Source organism: Haemaphysalis longicornis, unplaced genomic scaffold, assembly GCF_048455015.1.
Source record: "Haemaphysalis longicornis isolate Haplotype H1 unplaced genomic scaffold, Haemaphysalis longicornis Haplotype H1 scaffold_5, whole genome shotgun sequence".
Taxonomy (NCBI): domain Eukaryota; kingdom Metazoa; phylum Arthropoda; class Arachnida; order Ixodida; family Ixodidae; genus Haemaphysalis; species Haemaphysalis longicornis.
The window spans coordinates 192,568,328-192,584,933 of NW_027526385.1; the positions used below are offsets into that span (position 1 = coordinate 192,568,328).

General features: G+C 43.6%; 1 protein-coding gene across 1 annotated transcript in view; it reads right to left on the reverse strand.

Moving 5' to 3' along the window:
• Positions 1 to 16,606, reverse strand: part of LOC144139576 (uncharacterized) — a 153,299-nt gene that overhangs the window by 18,991 nt on the left and 117,702 nt on the right. Inside the window, exons 7-10 of the mRNA XM_077671886.1 lie at positions 15,698 to 15,826; positions 8,208 to 8,513; positions 4,104 to 4,439; positions 3,405 to 3,490 (exon numbers count right to left, since the gene is read on the reverse strand). Coding sequence (XP_077528012.1) covers positions 3,405 to 3,490; positions 4,104 to 4,439; positions 8,208 to 8,513; positions 15,698 to 15,826 — 857 coding nt within the window. The remainder of the gene's footprint in view (positions 1 to 3,404; positions 3,491 to 4,103; positions 4,440 to 8,207; positions 8,514 to 15,697; positions 15,827 to 16,606) is intronic.

Below are 16,606 nucleotides of genomic sequence, written 5' to 3' on the forward strand. Positions count from 1 at the left end.
TTTTGGCAGCATGGTGCTCTGTATTCTTCTACGCGCGTATTGACTTTTCAGTCGTGTAATCATTATTTCTGCTGTTGCATTTCTTTCTCCTGTACCTTATATGCAGTCATCACACCCCCTCCTCTCGGTAACTCCCTGCCCAGGCCTTGATGGTACAATCAATCAATCAATCAATCAATCAATCAATCAATCAATCAATCAATCAATCAATCAATCAATCAATCAATCAATCAATCAATAAACATCACCAGACGGCAAGTCGAAACGGGTGTAGCTCTTACAAAAAACCCGACACTGGTGTGTAGAACAATCTTGTCGGCAGAAATTAGCCATGTCGCGCGAGAAGCAATCCTCCTGGCCGTGTAAAGTGGGGTACATGCAAAGGTTGTAGCATGCCTTCTAGTCTTGTTTTGTACTATGCTATGTTACTACGTTATGGCTATGTAACTCAGAGGGTGTTACTCGTAGCAACTCGGATGCCATGTACTTATGTAGGCTGATATGGCCGCTCAACTACTTTGTAAAGAAGAGGTTTTCTGTATCAAAATAGCGTTTCATCATTGCCTCACCTCATGGGAGAGATATTGCTGGGTCAAGATTTAGGTTTACAAGCCAACAGCCATCGCTAGTAGTAACTCTTAGACAAAATGTTTAGACGAAATAAAGTTAGAGATAACCCACTAGGTAAACTTCCTGGCTGCGGACGCGGACTACGACAAGGCGCGCTTGCGGACTACGACAGCGCACGCCAACGCCGCGTGACATTGTGAGTTACTAAAATGCTATGCATTTAAAAACAATTGTAGTCGTAGCGCTCCACTCCAGCTAAGTGTTGCAACGCCATTGCGAAAAAGATTCTTCGGTAATAATGCATTTACAGTTAACCACGGTGAGATGTGCTGCAAAAAAGTTTTGATATGATTAGGCATTACACTGCTCCTATTGATGGATCTTATTTTCTGCGAAATTGGCTTAGCGGTGAAACCTTATAAAACACATTTTAATGTAACACCCACATCTTGTACAGAATGCATAAGAATGTCGGAAAAGGTTTTTTCTCCTGTGTCACCGATTACGTGAAACCTTGGTTTGAATCATGCTCCCATTGTGCTAATCTGCTCAAACAATATTTACTTTCAATTATCCATGAAATAAAGTCATTCAACGACGAAAATACCGGGATAATTACTGAGCAGCCAACTCACAGAGGCTGATGCTGAGTATGATTAAAATTTGGAAATGTATTTGCCGTCATATTTTTTTTTCTTCTCGGAATAAAGTTTCCGCTCAGGTGTACGGAGGTTTTCTCCCCAGCAGGCGTCTTTTCAGAATTATGAGACCCTTTCAGACATGAATTATATTTAGTTACGCAGAACGTCGTGTGTCCAAGAGAGCGGTCGCTTTTAGATTGTTGATGAATGTACGAAAAATTCAATTAAAACTTCCTTGGCCCTTCTGAGGGCCAAAAAGTGAGCCAATCCCAAATACACTTACTACAGGAGAATGTTCATTCATGCGGCGATTCTTGTTTCATTTATTTCAGCCACAGCGTCTACACTGTAAAAACAATCCGTAATTTTACGGACACATAACAGACCAGATGGCCGTAATAAAGCAGAGGCGTGTTCCGTTTGATGCAGAACAAAGAAAACACCCGTAATTTAACGGAAGTGCGCTTCGTCCCTCAGTATACGGATGCTCTCTCCGTTACACGTCAAACGGTATCTTTTTCTGCTTTGAAAAATACGGGCGGTTCCTCTGTATGATGCAGAACAGAAACAGATCTGTGTATTAATAACTGCAAGAAATATATTGTCGTGTCGATTGTCGGGAATCGATCGATAAGCGAAATCTGCGCCCCGACAACATTTGTGGCGTAATGAATGCGGCTCGGTTTCGTTAGTGTCTAAAGTGATTTAAACCTAGTGAGGACCATGAGGCCCATACCGCTCAACACGAGCGCTGTTGCTTGTGTTTAGGACGCTACGGCGACGTCGCTGCCCCGGACCTGCAAACTGCACTTGCGTGTGTGACAGGCACACTTGTAGAAAATATAAGGTCATTTACATGCAGTAGCAGAGTTGCGGAAGGTAATTTAGTTTTTACGGAATGAATATCGACCGAGGTATTTAGACTAATGCTTAAAACCAAACCAGAGCAAGCACTATTTATTCAGCGCGAAATCACAGTCGCAGCCAGTCACACACATTTTTGCGAGCGCTTTTTCGAAACAGCGGGGTTGATGACGATCAATTATTGTGGGGGCTTCACGGAACCTTACTGCGCAAGCGCTATTTAAGGTATTGCAGTTTATCAGTCAGGAATTTTGTAAGCGAGCTAGGAAACACCGATGTACGGCACACGCAGGATGGGCATCCATGTAGTATACAGGTTGTTCGGCACAAGTGCAGCGTTCATGAGGTGGTGCAGTGACCTCGAGTTTCGTGCCTATTCGATCAACGTCGCGGGTTCGATTCCTCTTCGAAGTATTTTTTTTTTCAGAAGGTTCTATCAATTACGGAAAGACGTGCTTTTTGAAACGGAGTGTTTGTTTTGTTACGGTCTTTCCTTACTATGGAATGTCCGTTGATAAAATTCTTTTCGTTGTCTAAATTACGGAAATGTGTCCGGCAACATTTGACCAGCAGCTTTCTCCGTAAAATTGGTCATTTTTTACAGTGTACCTCACATTGTTGGAGTGTATTTTGACAAGGCCCCTTAAAATGTGTATATATTACAAAACGCTATTCAATACTCATTCTCGCTTCAGAGAAATAAACAGGTTTGTATATACCACTCTCCCCATAAAACATCTAAATCATAGAGTAGATGCATTCTTCACTCTAAGAGGGAACTTCCGTATTCGCTCGTCACCTAGCACTGTCCTGAAAAACCCGTAACCCCCTAAGTTAGGAGCCGTAATATACCGAATAACGCCAAAGGACAATGAAAACTGTTAAGGCAGCGGGGTAATCCCTGCAAGGTACGGGTTTCTAACATTAGAGGTTGTGTCCTTGCGGAAAGATTACCTTTTAGATGAGGTGCATACAGAAAAAGTTCACTTGAACCAGCACTGTTCATAAAGCGTGCCAATGTATTTAACCTTAGCGTACTCGGACGTTTTAAAATTTCTAGAATATTTTTAATGATAATGACAGGGTTTGAAGGAAGTCGCAACGGAGTGCTTTAGAACCCTTTCACTTAATCGAAAAACAATCAAAACCGAAGAATACTGTTCGATATGACAACCTACATTCTTCATCAGCACCGAAGTTTCGTAATTGTTCTTACAAAAATGAGCTGAATTGCAGTTTGACGCCCCACAATTTATTTTCCAGGGTCCAATTCGTGCAAGCGCTTTTGCCTACTTAAAGGCATCACCGATTACATATTTGACTACATACCTCGTATCTTGTTGCTGGACTAGCAGACTTCCATGCCAGCAGAGCACTCGTGGGGTCGATAATTTCGGCCCGCACGTCCACAGGGTCTGTAAAAAAAAAGGTAATTGAGTAAAATAAACAAATCACACAAAAATTATCCGTAAGAATAATTGAATTTGGAGCTTTTACAGCGCCCGGGCGTAATTCACAGCAATCGTTGTCAGGTTTAGGAAAAGTAATAGGTTTTTCACTCAAATATTATATACAATATTCAGACAAAGTACGTAAGAAAATTTGTCCACAATTTTGATAAACGGGCTAAATTTAGAACAGGCAGATTTATTACAGCCGCAATTTGGAACATGTGACACAAAAGTATTGGTTTGCGGATCTGATGTCCCCACATGAGTCATTCCATTGCTGAACCTCGTGCATGAGAGCTACCATTGTGCAGTAGTGAAAACCCTTACAAGGACGTTTTCGAGGCCCGTCAAGGTCTTCGTGCTCAGTAACTTCTACAATTCAGCTCTTGTTAAGACTTTTCATGCTCATCAAAACCAGTATTTTCATACCTGCGTTAAGTAAGCTTTAGAGTACCTCTTGGTGAGATTCGCCATGACTTCCGCGCTTTCTAACATACCAGGACTAGCTTTTCTCCTCTTGTACTCTACGACTCTTAGAAAAAAAGATGTATTACGGCGTTTTTTATTTACGTCTTACCCAAAGGATTGGTTGCAAATGTGGCCGTAGTTTCAGGACCTACGAGAGCTTCCTGTAGGTCTCCAAGACCGCATGCCCTGACGCTAACGGTGTACGTCCGTCCAGGTTTCACCGATAACTGGATGTTGGCGAAGTTTCGGTTAGCTTTCACCTCGTACTCCGTAAACGTAACGGTGCGTTCCATCCATTCATCCACATCAGAGGGCTTCCAGCGCACGCGGAAGCCAACTTTCTTCGAGTTCCACGCCCGGGGTCCATTGATGTATAGGGACACCTCGCCATTTCTTTGCTTGTTGTTTTGAGGCCGAGGTGTAACGGCCGTCGGGGCGGCAGGAGCTGCGAAGTAGTCGGTGGAATTATGGGTATCGGTTGCGCTGTACAATGGGTCGTGCGAGAAAGGCAATAACCTGTAGCGATCGGTGAATATCCAGTTATAATTAAATCGGACTAATTAGCTTTATTGAACATAAACAAAAATTATGGAATCATCTGTTTCAGATCACCGAGCGTAATGGTTACAAATAAAACAAAAGCATTTTTGTATTGTACTTAACCATATATTGTACTTAAAACAGTTTAAGTCACTCTTGTAAAAAAAGTAAAATGCCTGTGTGGGGCGTCTGTTTTTCAGTATATTCGAGCTGGATTGTTTTTGACAAAATGTATTGGACTAAAAACTTCAGTTAGTTCTAGTTTTAAAAATATTTGTCACTAAATAAACATTTGGCAATACTTTACCCTCATTTACCTTTACCGTTTGCAGCGAAAATCATCAAGAAAATGTTTTTCGAATTTGTGCGACTGTATGCGTTTGTAGATGCAGCGCCCGGTTAACACACCTGTCGCGGAAAATCAAACATTTTCAACTACGCAATTTTACGCAACTACGCAGAATGTACTGTGGAATCTATTATACTTAGGCTAGATACGCGACCGCATGTATCGTGGGGGCATAAGGTAAATATTCGCACCATATAAAAAATATTTCAGTACACTTCACGTATCAGCTACTGCTCACAGCAATACTATTATATAAAACACCAGATAAACGCAAAGCTAATGAACCCTGAAGTGTGAACAGCCCATGCTCGAACGAAGTATGAAGAAAACGTACACAACTAGTGCGTGAACGCTCCATTCTTCCGCGTGTGTGCTGTGTAAACCTCTCTGTCGTCCGTTGTATTGACGTTCACTCGGCACCGTTTATTAATAGACCATAGGAATTCAAATATAGTACGTTACCCAGAAATACACAGGGAATAGCTAAAAAACGTTTGTATTTTTAATATTCGGCTGCATGCTTGCACCGTGGTGATAATTGACTCTTTTATGACGTGGCGATTTATGTTTCGCAGTGAACCTAATTTTTTACGTTACAGTGACTCGATACGAAAATTACTGCAAGCTATGGTGTACTTTCGGGTATTTGTTTATACTGATTGCTGCATCTGTGCACTTCGTAGTAAAAACTTTGGAAGTTGTGGAAAATGTGCAGTCTTCTTTGTAATTGTCCCATCTTCTACGAATACCCTTTCCATTGACTGAATTTATTGTTTGTGAGGGTATACGCCTCGAGATTCGCGATCGCTGCGCCGCCTGCCGCCGCTTCTCCGCGGCGTTTGCGGGATTAGCGCTGCGTGGCTCATAGGTGGTCATGCAGTGTTTTGGTTCTCTTTCGCTTCTCTTTGCCTTTCCGCGCACTAAACAACTTGTTAAGGTGTCGTCTGTAAGCTAACTGCACGTTTAGGGCGCTTAAAAAAAACAGCTGCGTCTTGGTAGAGCGCTCGAACGCCAGCAAGAGCTACCCGGGGAGGCGGTTCTGCGCGCTTCTTGGCCGCTTTTGCGGGCGTCGGCGACGGCAGCAGCATATCACCGCTGTCACCTTCGAACACGTCAGCACACGTGAATTCTATTTATTGTCACCTCGTTTAGACCTGATATTGGCACTGTAAGAGGTTAGTTCGTTTTGCAGCGCAGACAACAAATGCGGCTTTGCTTCGAATATGTACGTCGTAGAAAAATATGTTTCGGGGATGTGATAACCCAATAGCGTACAAAAACTTGTGCCTTTTATGGGAATATAAACCACGCGAAAATGTTAAGAACACTCAAAGGCTGTGCATTGTCAGATATGTGCCCACTCATGCCTTATGGTAAGAACCAAGGTATATGTTAATGAAACCACGGGAAAATGAATGGTCTGCAATTCAGGAATAAATAGAATAGTCGTATGGGAATAAAAAAAACCGAGTGCAGCTTCTGAAATGCTAAAGACGTGTGTTTGAGCAAGGTAGTATTCACCAGACCAACTACTGATATTTCGCTAGACATGGGGGGGGGGGGGTGAGGAGGAGGACGCTCAACCGTCGTTGTTTACAAATGCGGAGCGAAATCAACAAATGAACGTTTTATTAATCACACACACAAGCTGCGTGTTCACTTTTCATTTGTTTTTCGCCTTCAACGAACGGCTGATCATTCGGCGGACGCATTTCTTGAAGAATACAGGGTAAGCAGTTCACAAGAAATACGAGGTGTCGTTGAAAGAGTTGATTGATTTATTGCAGGGTTTAACGCGCCGACGCAACGGAGACGATGAGGCACGCCGTAGTGGAGGGCTCCGAATTTTGACCACCTGGAGATCCTTAACGTGCGCCGAAATCTCGCACACACGGGCTCGTTGGAAGAGTGTCGTGTCTGATAAGGATCTCTGATTTCGGTTTATGCTAGATTCTGCAGCCTGCCTGTGTCATACGACGATGTTTCGAAGAAGAGTTTGCGGACGCGGATTACTCTATAAGCCCGTCTTCGCGCTTCTCGTGGAGGATAAATGTAACAGATGAATCTTAGCGAGCGCTCACCTCGGGACAAGACGACCCAGCATTAAATTTGTTGTGGTGTGCTGACTCCGGAGTGTAATTTTGCATTATCCATCGCAGTTCTTTGGTACAATGTTTGCGAAATTTATTCCGCATTGGCTTGTTCAGGGTACTGACCAATATCTGATATGCGATATTGGCAGGCGTAACTTGCGTGCTGTCAGGTATGAGTGCTCCGCTGGATTTTGTAGTGCACAAAGTCGATTTACATCAAAGTGTGTATGGCCGCAACATGACCATCGGAGGAAACACTGCTTACGGTGACACTTCCACTAAATTTCAGGGCAGCGGAATTGCAATCAGCTCCATGCAAATGCTGGCTTTGGGACGCCGGCCTGTGACACACGCCCGGCGCTCATATAGATCTTTCTAAGATCGCGTCATAAACGTTTATACTCTCGTGAACACACCAGGCTTGCAAGCAGAGTGCCTGCTCCACGTTATTCGGTATTTCGAACGCGGACAAACGGTAAATCGCTGTCTTGAACGAGCCCCAAAAGCAACGGCGACAGGGGGGAGCGGGCCGGGGACTCCCGCGCCTGCTTTCGAAACGGGCCGCTAGGGGGATTTCAGTGGCGCCCCTACAGGCCGCGCTCGAGGCGTATACAGCGGTGATTGCCTGTTTGAGGCAGGTGCGTAGAGCCTAACCTAGTTTCGCAGCAGCTGTGAAGAACTTATCTCTTGTGAAGCGAAACATGGAAGACTCCAACAATATTTTCTCTGCACTTAAAGTGGATCTTTCTAAGATATATTTTTCTGGAACATTAGAACTTATGCTGATGTACTTTCTAATGTTTCAATTTTTGGCCCTTTTTTATGCCTACAGTTACAGCCACCAGCGGTTGGTGGGCAGGTGCAAATGAAAGATGATTGAATAGAGGCAATAGTTAAGATTGAAGTAATGCGACTAGCAGCAGTTGTGGAAGTGCTGGTGCGGTCAAGCCATATATTTTGAGTGATTATTTCGCAATTTATTGCAATTGGTTGCAAAACTATTTCAAACATTTTAGTTGGAGCGTGATGACACTAGCGATGCCAGCTGACGAGAGGTATTTTCTGGCCAAGAAATGTATCCTTTCCAACAACCAGAGCTGTAATTGCGGACGTGGATAAATGCTATATAGGGGGAGGTATTTTTTATTTTTAGCACAGAGACCATGTCAGGTAGGGAAATACACCTTTGCTATGTGAGGACAACGTATCAATCGGGGTGTGATATTCTTACCTGAAGGAGGCGTCCGTACGCTAAGTGCGACTGGCTTCCCAAGCTTCTCAGAAGAAGCACCTTTTTGCCCGTAGAATGGCCATAGCCTGACTTCGTACTCTGTGTAAACATGGAGCTGGTCAGCCGTGAAGTAGTTCAGTGTAGATTGTAGGTTGTCTTCAAAGGTATGTCCAGCAGAGGTTGCCTTGAAGTAGAATCCGGAGAGTTTCTTGGGAATTACGCCATCCCGCCATTTCCAAGAAAATACCAGTGACCCGTTGTGGTTTGGCAGACTGGTCAGATGTACTATCCTTCCATCAGAGTTTTCTGGGGAAAAAAGATTACAGAAAAAGATTACAGAAGGGAAATTACAGAAAAACTACATAGTAAATTTATATTACCTACCGACCCGTAATGAGCGTGATTAAGCGTTTCCAAATTCTATGAACATTTTTGCTAAAGTTTAGCCACCGTAAATATGTTTTGGCCTTGCGTCTGGTTCGGTGTTTTTGATAGATCATTCCGTTTTCTTGCACGCATGATCCCTTTATCATTCATATAATTTTTATATTTAAATTCACTCTTGTAATACGAGGACTGTGCAATAACATGGGTAGCTGCAATGTCTGTTTTCAATCCCCCGTACTTTAGAAAAAAATCTGGTGGTGTTTAGAATTTAGTAAGAATCTGAAGCACAAGCTCATTTTGACCTTCCGTGACTCTTGAATATTTTCTTCAACTTCGGAGGCACTTCTCAGTGCTTGACCATCCACCGATACAACACGCTCTAAAGGTCGTCCTTCTCACTTTCCATCACCCTTTGCCCGCACGCGCACCGGATTGTCGTTTCTTACGTCCCAAATCCGACAGCCCCGCTCCCCCCCCTTCCCCCGTCGCAGTGCGTCTCTTTTTCCTGGAGTGGGATTCCAAGGCCATTCTTTTCTTTCAACCTGCAGGTACATAAACGTTTTCAGAGTATCACCGCCCGCTGATCGTATTAAAAAAATGATTGCTATGGCTCTAAGCGAAACGCCTTTTAATTGTGCAGAAAAGGTAGACTGATGCCGAGCTTTATCGCGTTCATTGAAAAATTTTAATATTGGTTTATTACAATGTAGGAATCCTACGGCAATTTCCTGTAACGTTTTGGCCGGTATGATGCGGTAAAATTTCATGGTAATAAACGCTTTCTCGACCAGCACCTCATTTTTGGACACTCCAAATAACAGAAAATCTATCCCAGTTATCAGGCAAGGCTCCGAACTTGGTGTTCGTAGGAAGATGAAACCTTTATGTGGAAGAAAAACACAACGTTTAGTAAAAAAATCAGGCACACCTTTTTGGTGGGGTGCCCAACCAACCAATGCGGCACCAGGAAAAAAAAAAGATCACCCTGCTTCAGAAATTGCGCGTGAATGACAGATGGAGACATGCAGAATATTCGGCATTGTGCTGCAGGCTGAAAAACTAGCCAGAATACAAGCAATTGGTTGTAAATATAAAACAAAAGTAACACGTGCAGTTTGCAACCGTCGAGTTTTTGTAGCAATACCGCACTCTACTTGTCCCGAAATAATTATGAAGTGATACGGCAAGTGATTTCTTCTCTAAAGAGATAAAAAAATATTTTAGCAACACAGCCTTTGCACAAGCGTATAACAAGGTGCGACGTGTTCCGCCCAAACACGGCAAATATTCAATGACTCTTTTGCTAGCCAAACCGAGACAGTGGGAAGACAAATTTGCAATTTGGTTAGAACATGTAAACCTCTCCACTCACAATAGAAGTTGGGCATTGAAGATTGTCATTTTCCCCACTGCAGCGAAAAGAGGCCTTCATGGTACAGAGGATTTCCACAAGCCTAGAAGCTATCCGTACATAGCAACTATTGTCCGCATGGCAGCACATGTTCAACACTTTGGGTCTCCGTGGCACCGCATTACGGCTCTAGAAGTCATTTGACGTTTTCAAAATTATTGGCTGCCCCATTTTTTCACCAATATGTGGCCATGAATCTGGCTTCGTACGAGTTTCACAAGGTGTACAGCGTGGTAAGATAACACATTTTTATAATCAAGGATACCAGTTTAAGGGCGCAGGCTAAGTCGCTTACATGCGAATCTGGGTTTAACTACACAGAGTTGTTGCAGTCACGCAACGATCCTTAGCTTAATTACACGAATATGGTTCCGTTAGTCGTATCGATCATTCTTTATTTAAAGGGAGCTAGAAGTCACTACATGTCGTTCCTCAGGTTCGTTAAGCGATGAGACGTAGGGATAAATAAATGTGTCTTTCGCTTAGCGGAGCATGACAGGTACCTCAACGTGATAAGATGTCAGATTAAAGCACTGCCCTATTTTGGATGGCACCGTCTCGCCACCGTTTGTCCAGCACAGCCACAATTCACGGCCAGTTAGCGGGTAAATATTGACCTCTGTGGGTGACCAGTTAGTAATGGCCCTGGGGTTGATTGTGATGTTACGTTACCACAATGGCATTTGCCTATATCCTGTAAAGCTTTTACGGTTAGAAAAAAGAGAGATGTTACTGGAGATATTGACGTCATTGCTTTGGCATGAACTGATACACATGTTTATCTAGTCCGCGTTTCAATGAAACACGGCATTGGTCAGATGATGATTCCTAACTTGAGGAGAACAGGCCAATTTGGTGACAAAAATGTCCGTCTTTTTTGGTCAATGAAAGGATTTCAGAAAAAAACGTTATTTTATGATTTCACAGTTCGTATATCCTTTACCAAATAATGCAAAACACGTGCGACTTCTACTTTGGTGTAGTCCACCTGGCCCAATTGGGCATCCTATGATTCCTTGGCTAGCAAACTTCCCGATCAGACCTAGGTGTTCGGCTTACTGTGGAGCCATCATATGTCACCGGTACCGGTGTCTAGAACAAAGTTGTGGATTTTCAAAAGGGAGAAAATTTGCCTCAAAAACAGAAACATTTGCCTTCATTCTATCGAATGCAGTAGGCCAAAAAACGGTGGTGTACGCAGTGTACAGTCGCGTTACGCAACCGCGAACACCATCGCGCACAATCCCGCACCGCACCAGAAGTGTCCCCAGCGTCGCCCCAAAAGTCCCCCGAGTCTCACACAAACTGTGCATAAGCTTCTTAAATATATCTTGTAGCAATTTCTCACTTCTACACGTGACCCACCATGACAGAAGCAACTGCTGCAATTGTATTGGCATAGTACCACTACGCAGGCTCCATTTGTCTTTGCTATTACAGATCTTCAACAAGACCAAAGCTGTATGTCTACATGTTGTACCTGATCATCATCATGATTACCAGCCTATCTACGCCCACTGCAGGCCAAAGGCCTCTCCCATCAATCTCAATTACCTCGGTCCTGTGGTAATTGCGACCAATGTATCCCCGCAAACTTCTTGATATCATCTGCCCATTTAACTTTCTGTCGCCCCCTTCCACGCTTGCCTTCTATAGGATCCACTCTGTTACCTTTATTGACCAACGGTTATATAGATAGATAGATGCAACTTTTTTTGAGCCATTGAAGTCCCCGTTGAGACGGCCTGCTACGGGGTGGTCCCTTATTCACAGGGCCCATAACCGGCCAGCACCTCCAGGCCCCGGGCCACTAGGGCCGCGTGGGTCATTGCGGCGGGGATGGACCGTAGAATCTCCCATCGCTCATTTGGAGAAGGAGGTAGGGGGGTGTTGGTTGGGGATGGGATTTGTGGGATGGGGGCTTTGAGTGACGTACACCCTGCAATCACGTGTCGGTTATATTGCCTTGTGTGTGTGTGCGTGTGCGTGTGCGCGCGTGTGTGTGTGTGTGTGTGTGTGTGTGTGTGTGTGTGTGTGGTGTGTGTGTGTGTGTGTGTGTGCGTGCGTGCGTGTGTCTGCGTGTGCGCGTGCGTGTGTGCGTGTGTGCGTGCGTGCGTGCGTGTGTGTGTGTGTGTGTGTGTGTGTGTGTTGGGTTTTGTAATAGCTAGAAGCGCCCGCTGTTTCTTTTGATATTTGCTGTGTGTGCGCGCACTGTTTTGCACACCTATATTCGGGTGGCTATAACGTCTTGCCAGCCTGTATTAGCGCAAAATGAAAAAAAGATTACGTAAACAATGTTTCGCGATATTTTTCTAAGTAAATCACAAATCCAAGTTTATCCGCCACACCTTCCATTACTAATAATATCACTGCTACAACAACTCATAGGTAGACAAATACCGTATTTACTTGCATAATGATCGCACTCTCGTAAGGATAGCCACCTCGAGTAAGTCGTTCAAGTTCGATTATTTTATTTCCCGCGCCACTAAGGCACCTTGAACTAGCCGCAGCAATATGTCGTATATGCGCAAAGACTAGCTGATGATGGTCGTGCGTACCTCTGTTTACTTCCTTTTCGAAGAGGACATGGATACGATATTTCGGCCGACTTGCCGATACTATCAATATCGGCACGCATGCGTTGAATATTGATAAGCAAGAAACTCTCACTAAATGTAGGTAATATACTCACAACACAAAGAAAAAAACGCGCTCAGGTTACGGAGTCGGCCGATGACCCGCGCTGTAACAGTGGCAGCCACTTATTTGTCGAGCTGTTATCACCTCGCAGCAAACTTGTACCGGTACGTTCAGTAATTATTGAAAACACGGCATTTCGCGACACTTTGCGAAGCGGCTATCGGCGGTGGGCGGATTTTTTGCTACGTTTTTATTTATAACTTTATCATGTTCATGAAAACTATCGTAAACATTTTTCCCACATCTTCCTTGCGTTTTGTGTGTTCAAAAATGTTTTGCAAAAATATACCCCGTATAATGAACGCACCCCTAAATTTACAGCAATTGCTTTGAAAAAAAGTGCGATCATTACGTGAGTACCTACGGTATGTTTTTTTCTCTATGTCGTTGCGAATCGCAGAAAATATATTGGTGCATGTCCCCTGTTCATATAAAAGTGAATTAACCCCAACCGTACAAGCCCTTCTGTCTTTTACATTACCATAATTTAGTACGTTTTAGCACAATCCTGCCGTGTGTCGCCACTCAAATAAATCTGTCGCTCAGCGTCCGGTGACCATGACTGGGAATGGTTGTTCGTCCACGGCATTTCTTGTGGACTGCCAGCAAGCAAAACCTCGTTAATTGGGATCCCAAGGATGTGAAAAAAATGTCGTATTACCGAATGGATAACCGAAACGAAAAATTCGAATTCTTTTACTTTGAGAAGACGTCCGTGATTCTTGCTTGTTTTTTTTTTTTTCTGTGTTGACAGCTGAACGAAAAGGATGCGTTTGCGGGCATGCGACAATCACTCTAGCCGAAGCGTATTGCCTGAAACATCGTAGAAAAGCTGCCCTAGAACGAAGACAGCGTCCGCGGCTTCTTTCCCGGCACGACGCACATGGCGTGGAACATCGCACGAGGCTCCTTCGTCGCACGCTTCATCCGCCACGCTGTTCTCTTCATCGATCATCGATGACGAGAGCAGTGTGGAGCATGAAGCGTACGATCGCTCATCGTCATCGACCAACTGGCCGGCGACGACAACGCCCTCATCAATTCTAGCGTAGTGTGCAAGATGCACTTAGAAAGATAGCACGCCGCTGACTGGTCGTTGGTCGCTGTAGCACTAAAATCGTGTGAGGGTAGTTGAGACGGTTACGATTCGGGTACCGAAATCTCGTTTCCGTTGCGCCATCCTTGACTTGCCTCCAGCCCGAATTAACAGGTGCGCGTGCAATCTTGCGTCGAATTAGCGTATGTTTGTTGCAATCGGACTACGTACATTTTCGGAGGGACTGTGCGTGAATGGCGAATTATCCGAATATCCGAATTAAGGGGGCTGAATTAACGAGAATCTGCTGTATTCCATTGTTAGAGGAGAAGACTTGTTTTAAACTAAACTTTACCTTCCGGTTGGGTACAATTCCATGAAATTGCTCATGCTTTAAATGACTCTTGCGAATTGCAGGCAATGCAAAACGTTTTTTCTGGGCCTACACTCGCATCCACTATGGTGACACATTTCGATCACTAAATTAGAACAACAAAATGCCATCTCATGACCACCCCTATTCCAGACTTAAATTGTTCATGCCAACCCCCTAAAGCCCTCTTAGTGTCGAAACAATAGGACACAAGTGCTTAGTGGTGAAACAAATATCGTTTCCGAACAGATGTAGTGCTACCCACTTTGCCTCGCATAAAAGAAATAGTTGCAGCAATGAGTGCACCATATTATATTGTAGCAGATGTAGTGGTATGCAACCAATGTCAAACTGATTAAGAGATCGAGTTTGAAAAACAAAAAAGCTGAGGGTTTGGAGTTTACATGACTTCTTCCTGATCAAGTCGATAGATCGCTGGGCACTGTAAACTGCTGGTAGCTATTGCACGCCAAATTTAACTCAAAAATTTAACAGAGAACCAAATGAATAAAGCAAGTCCACGCTGCGGCGACTATACCACACCTGTCCCTGAGTACGTTTGTAAACATATCAGAACGCGTGAACACCACAGCGTACACCTCACCAACAGCGTGCCCAACCCAATCCAAATCGCGAGATAGAACTTCAATATCTGTATTCAAAAAAGAGCGCACCGTTGTTATAACACAATAATCTGAGATAAAAAAAATCCGTATTACAGTAGCGGCAGTATTGATGCGATCCTGCACTTTCCCAAATATCTCCACATCTGGAGTGTTTTTAACAAGAAGAATTTGTCCCGAAAAATAGCCTCGCCTGTGCAGCGCCGCCCAATGCTTTTAAGTCCGGTAAACTTACCTTGGTGCCTCTTTTTTGAAACATAAAACTGCTACACTGACTAATCAATCAATAAAAATGCCGTTTATCATTCATTTTACTTCATCTCTCCTTGGATAATACGCATTCTTAAACTACGTAGTTCTTGCTCTAGGAGGCCGAAGGTGGGTCTTAACTCACAAAAAATAACGGCTCTAAAATGACTGGCAAATCAATACATTTGTTCTGCGGCACAGGAAATAACCTCACTGCAAAGCGAAGGTCTTGTCTTTGGCATGTATGCTGAGCTGCTGCATTATTCTTGGGGGAACAAACTCTTTACTGTATTAGTTTTAATCTTCCCCTTCCTTTTTTTCCCGTCTTGCATCTTGCAGCATTCGGCGTTTTCTCTCTCAACTTGTTTTTACATACCAATTCATTCTGTATTCATTCTTTGATGCCAACATAGATACTCTAATCAATTGGTGGCAACTTACCGGGCAGCTATGTGGCCGCTGAAGTGCCCTTGTTAATGCGTACTAATGGGTTACCGGACAGTATTGTCCGGCGAATCGCATGTACACACAAGCTGTGAGATGTGTGACTTGCCAGTCACCATGATGTGTAACATGCAGTCCACAAGCAACCAGTGAATCAGTCCGAATACTTACCAGCTCGAGTGAGAGCCAAGCATGTTAAGGAATTCCCGATCACATACCCCAAGAGATGATTTTGTTTGAAACACCCTGTTTAGTTTAGCTCACCTTCTTTGCAATCGTGGTCATCGGGATGAAGCAGAAATCCTGCGCGGCAGGTGCACGTATGCTTTCCCTTATCGTCCGAATTGCAGATGTGTCGGCATCCACCATTGTTAACAGAGCACTCGGCATATACTGCAGAAACAGAGATCAGAGAAAAAACTGGAATGGCTTTGCAAAGCTGCCTAAATCATGATTAACTTTGCAGCTCATGAATTAACGCTCAAATTCAGAATTATTTCATTCAATTGTTAGGCCACTCATGTGAGGTATTTTATAAACGTTGAAGCGTTTATTAATGATTCGTGCTTACGATTTGTTCGAATTCACACTAAAGTTTGTCTATGGTGGGTTTTTCTGCAACTCGTCTGCTTTGCCACTAATGAAGGGGAAAGTAAAGATTCAATTTGCATTTGAGTTTTTTTTACCAAATGTTATTTATGCCGTCTTTTCTTGCGCTGCCAATTAAGCCTAATTGATCCCCTTCTGTAGGTCATTAGATTGCCACATATTTGTTTACATTTCCTTTTCATTTCTGAACCGATGTAAGCGCCATGAATCCCCAGAAATAACATAAAAAGGTAATGTGAATGGTCACAGAAAATGCTTAGGAGCAAGAGGTAAGTTGGAAAAACTATTTTACCAGGCCTTCTTCACGTCATCCACTCATTAAAACTTCTCATTGAATAGGCCAGCGTAAAACGACAATTCTCATTTGGCGAATTAATGGTTTTTCTACCACAGTTTCTTCCCTATACAACGCAAATACAGGCTGGTTATGGAAGAAATTACGAGCTAAACAACTAGGAGTACAAAACATAAATTAATATCGACACTTTATGAATGCGTGAAGGCAATTGTAGTTCTACGTTAGTATCATCTCAGTTCCCTCAAAAAAAGATGATTTCTGGAATA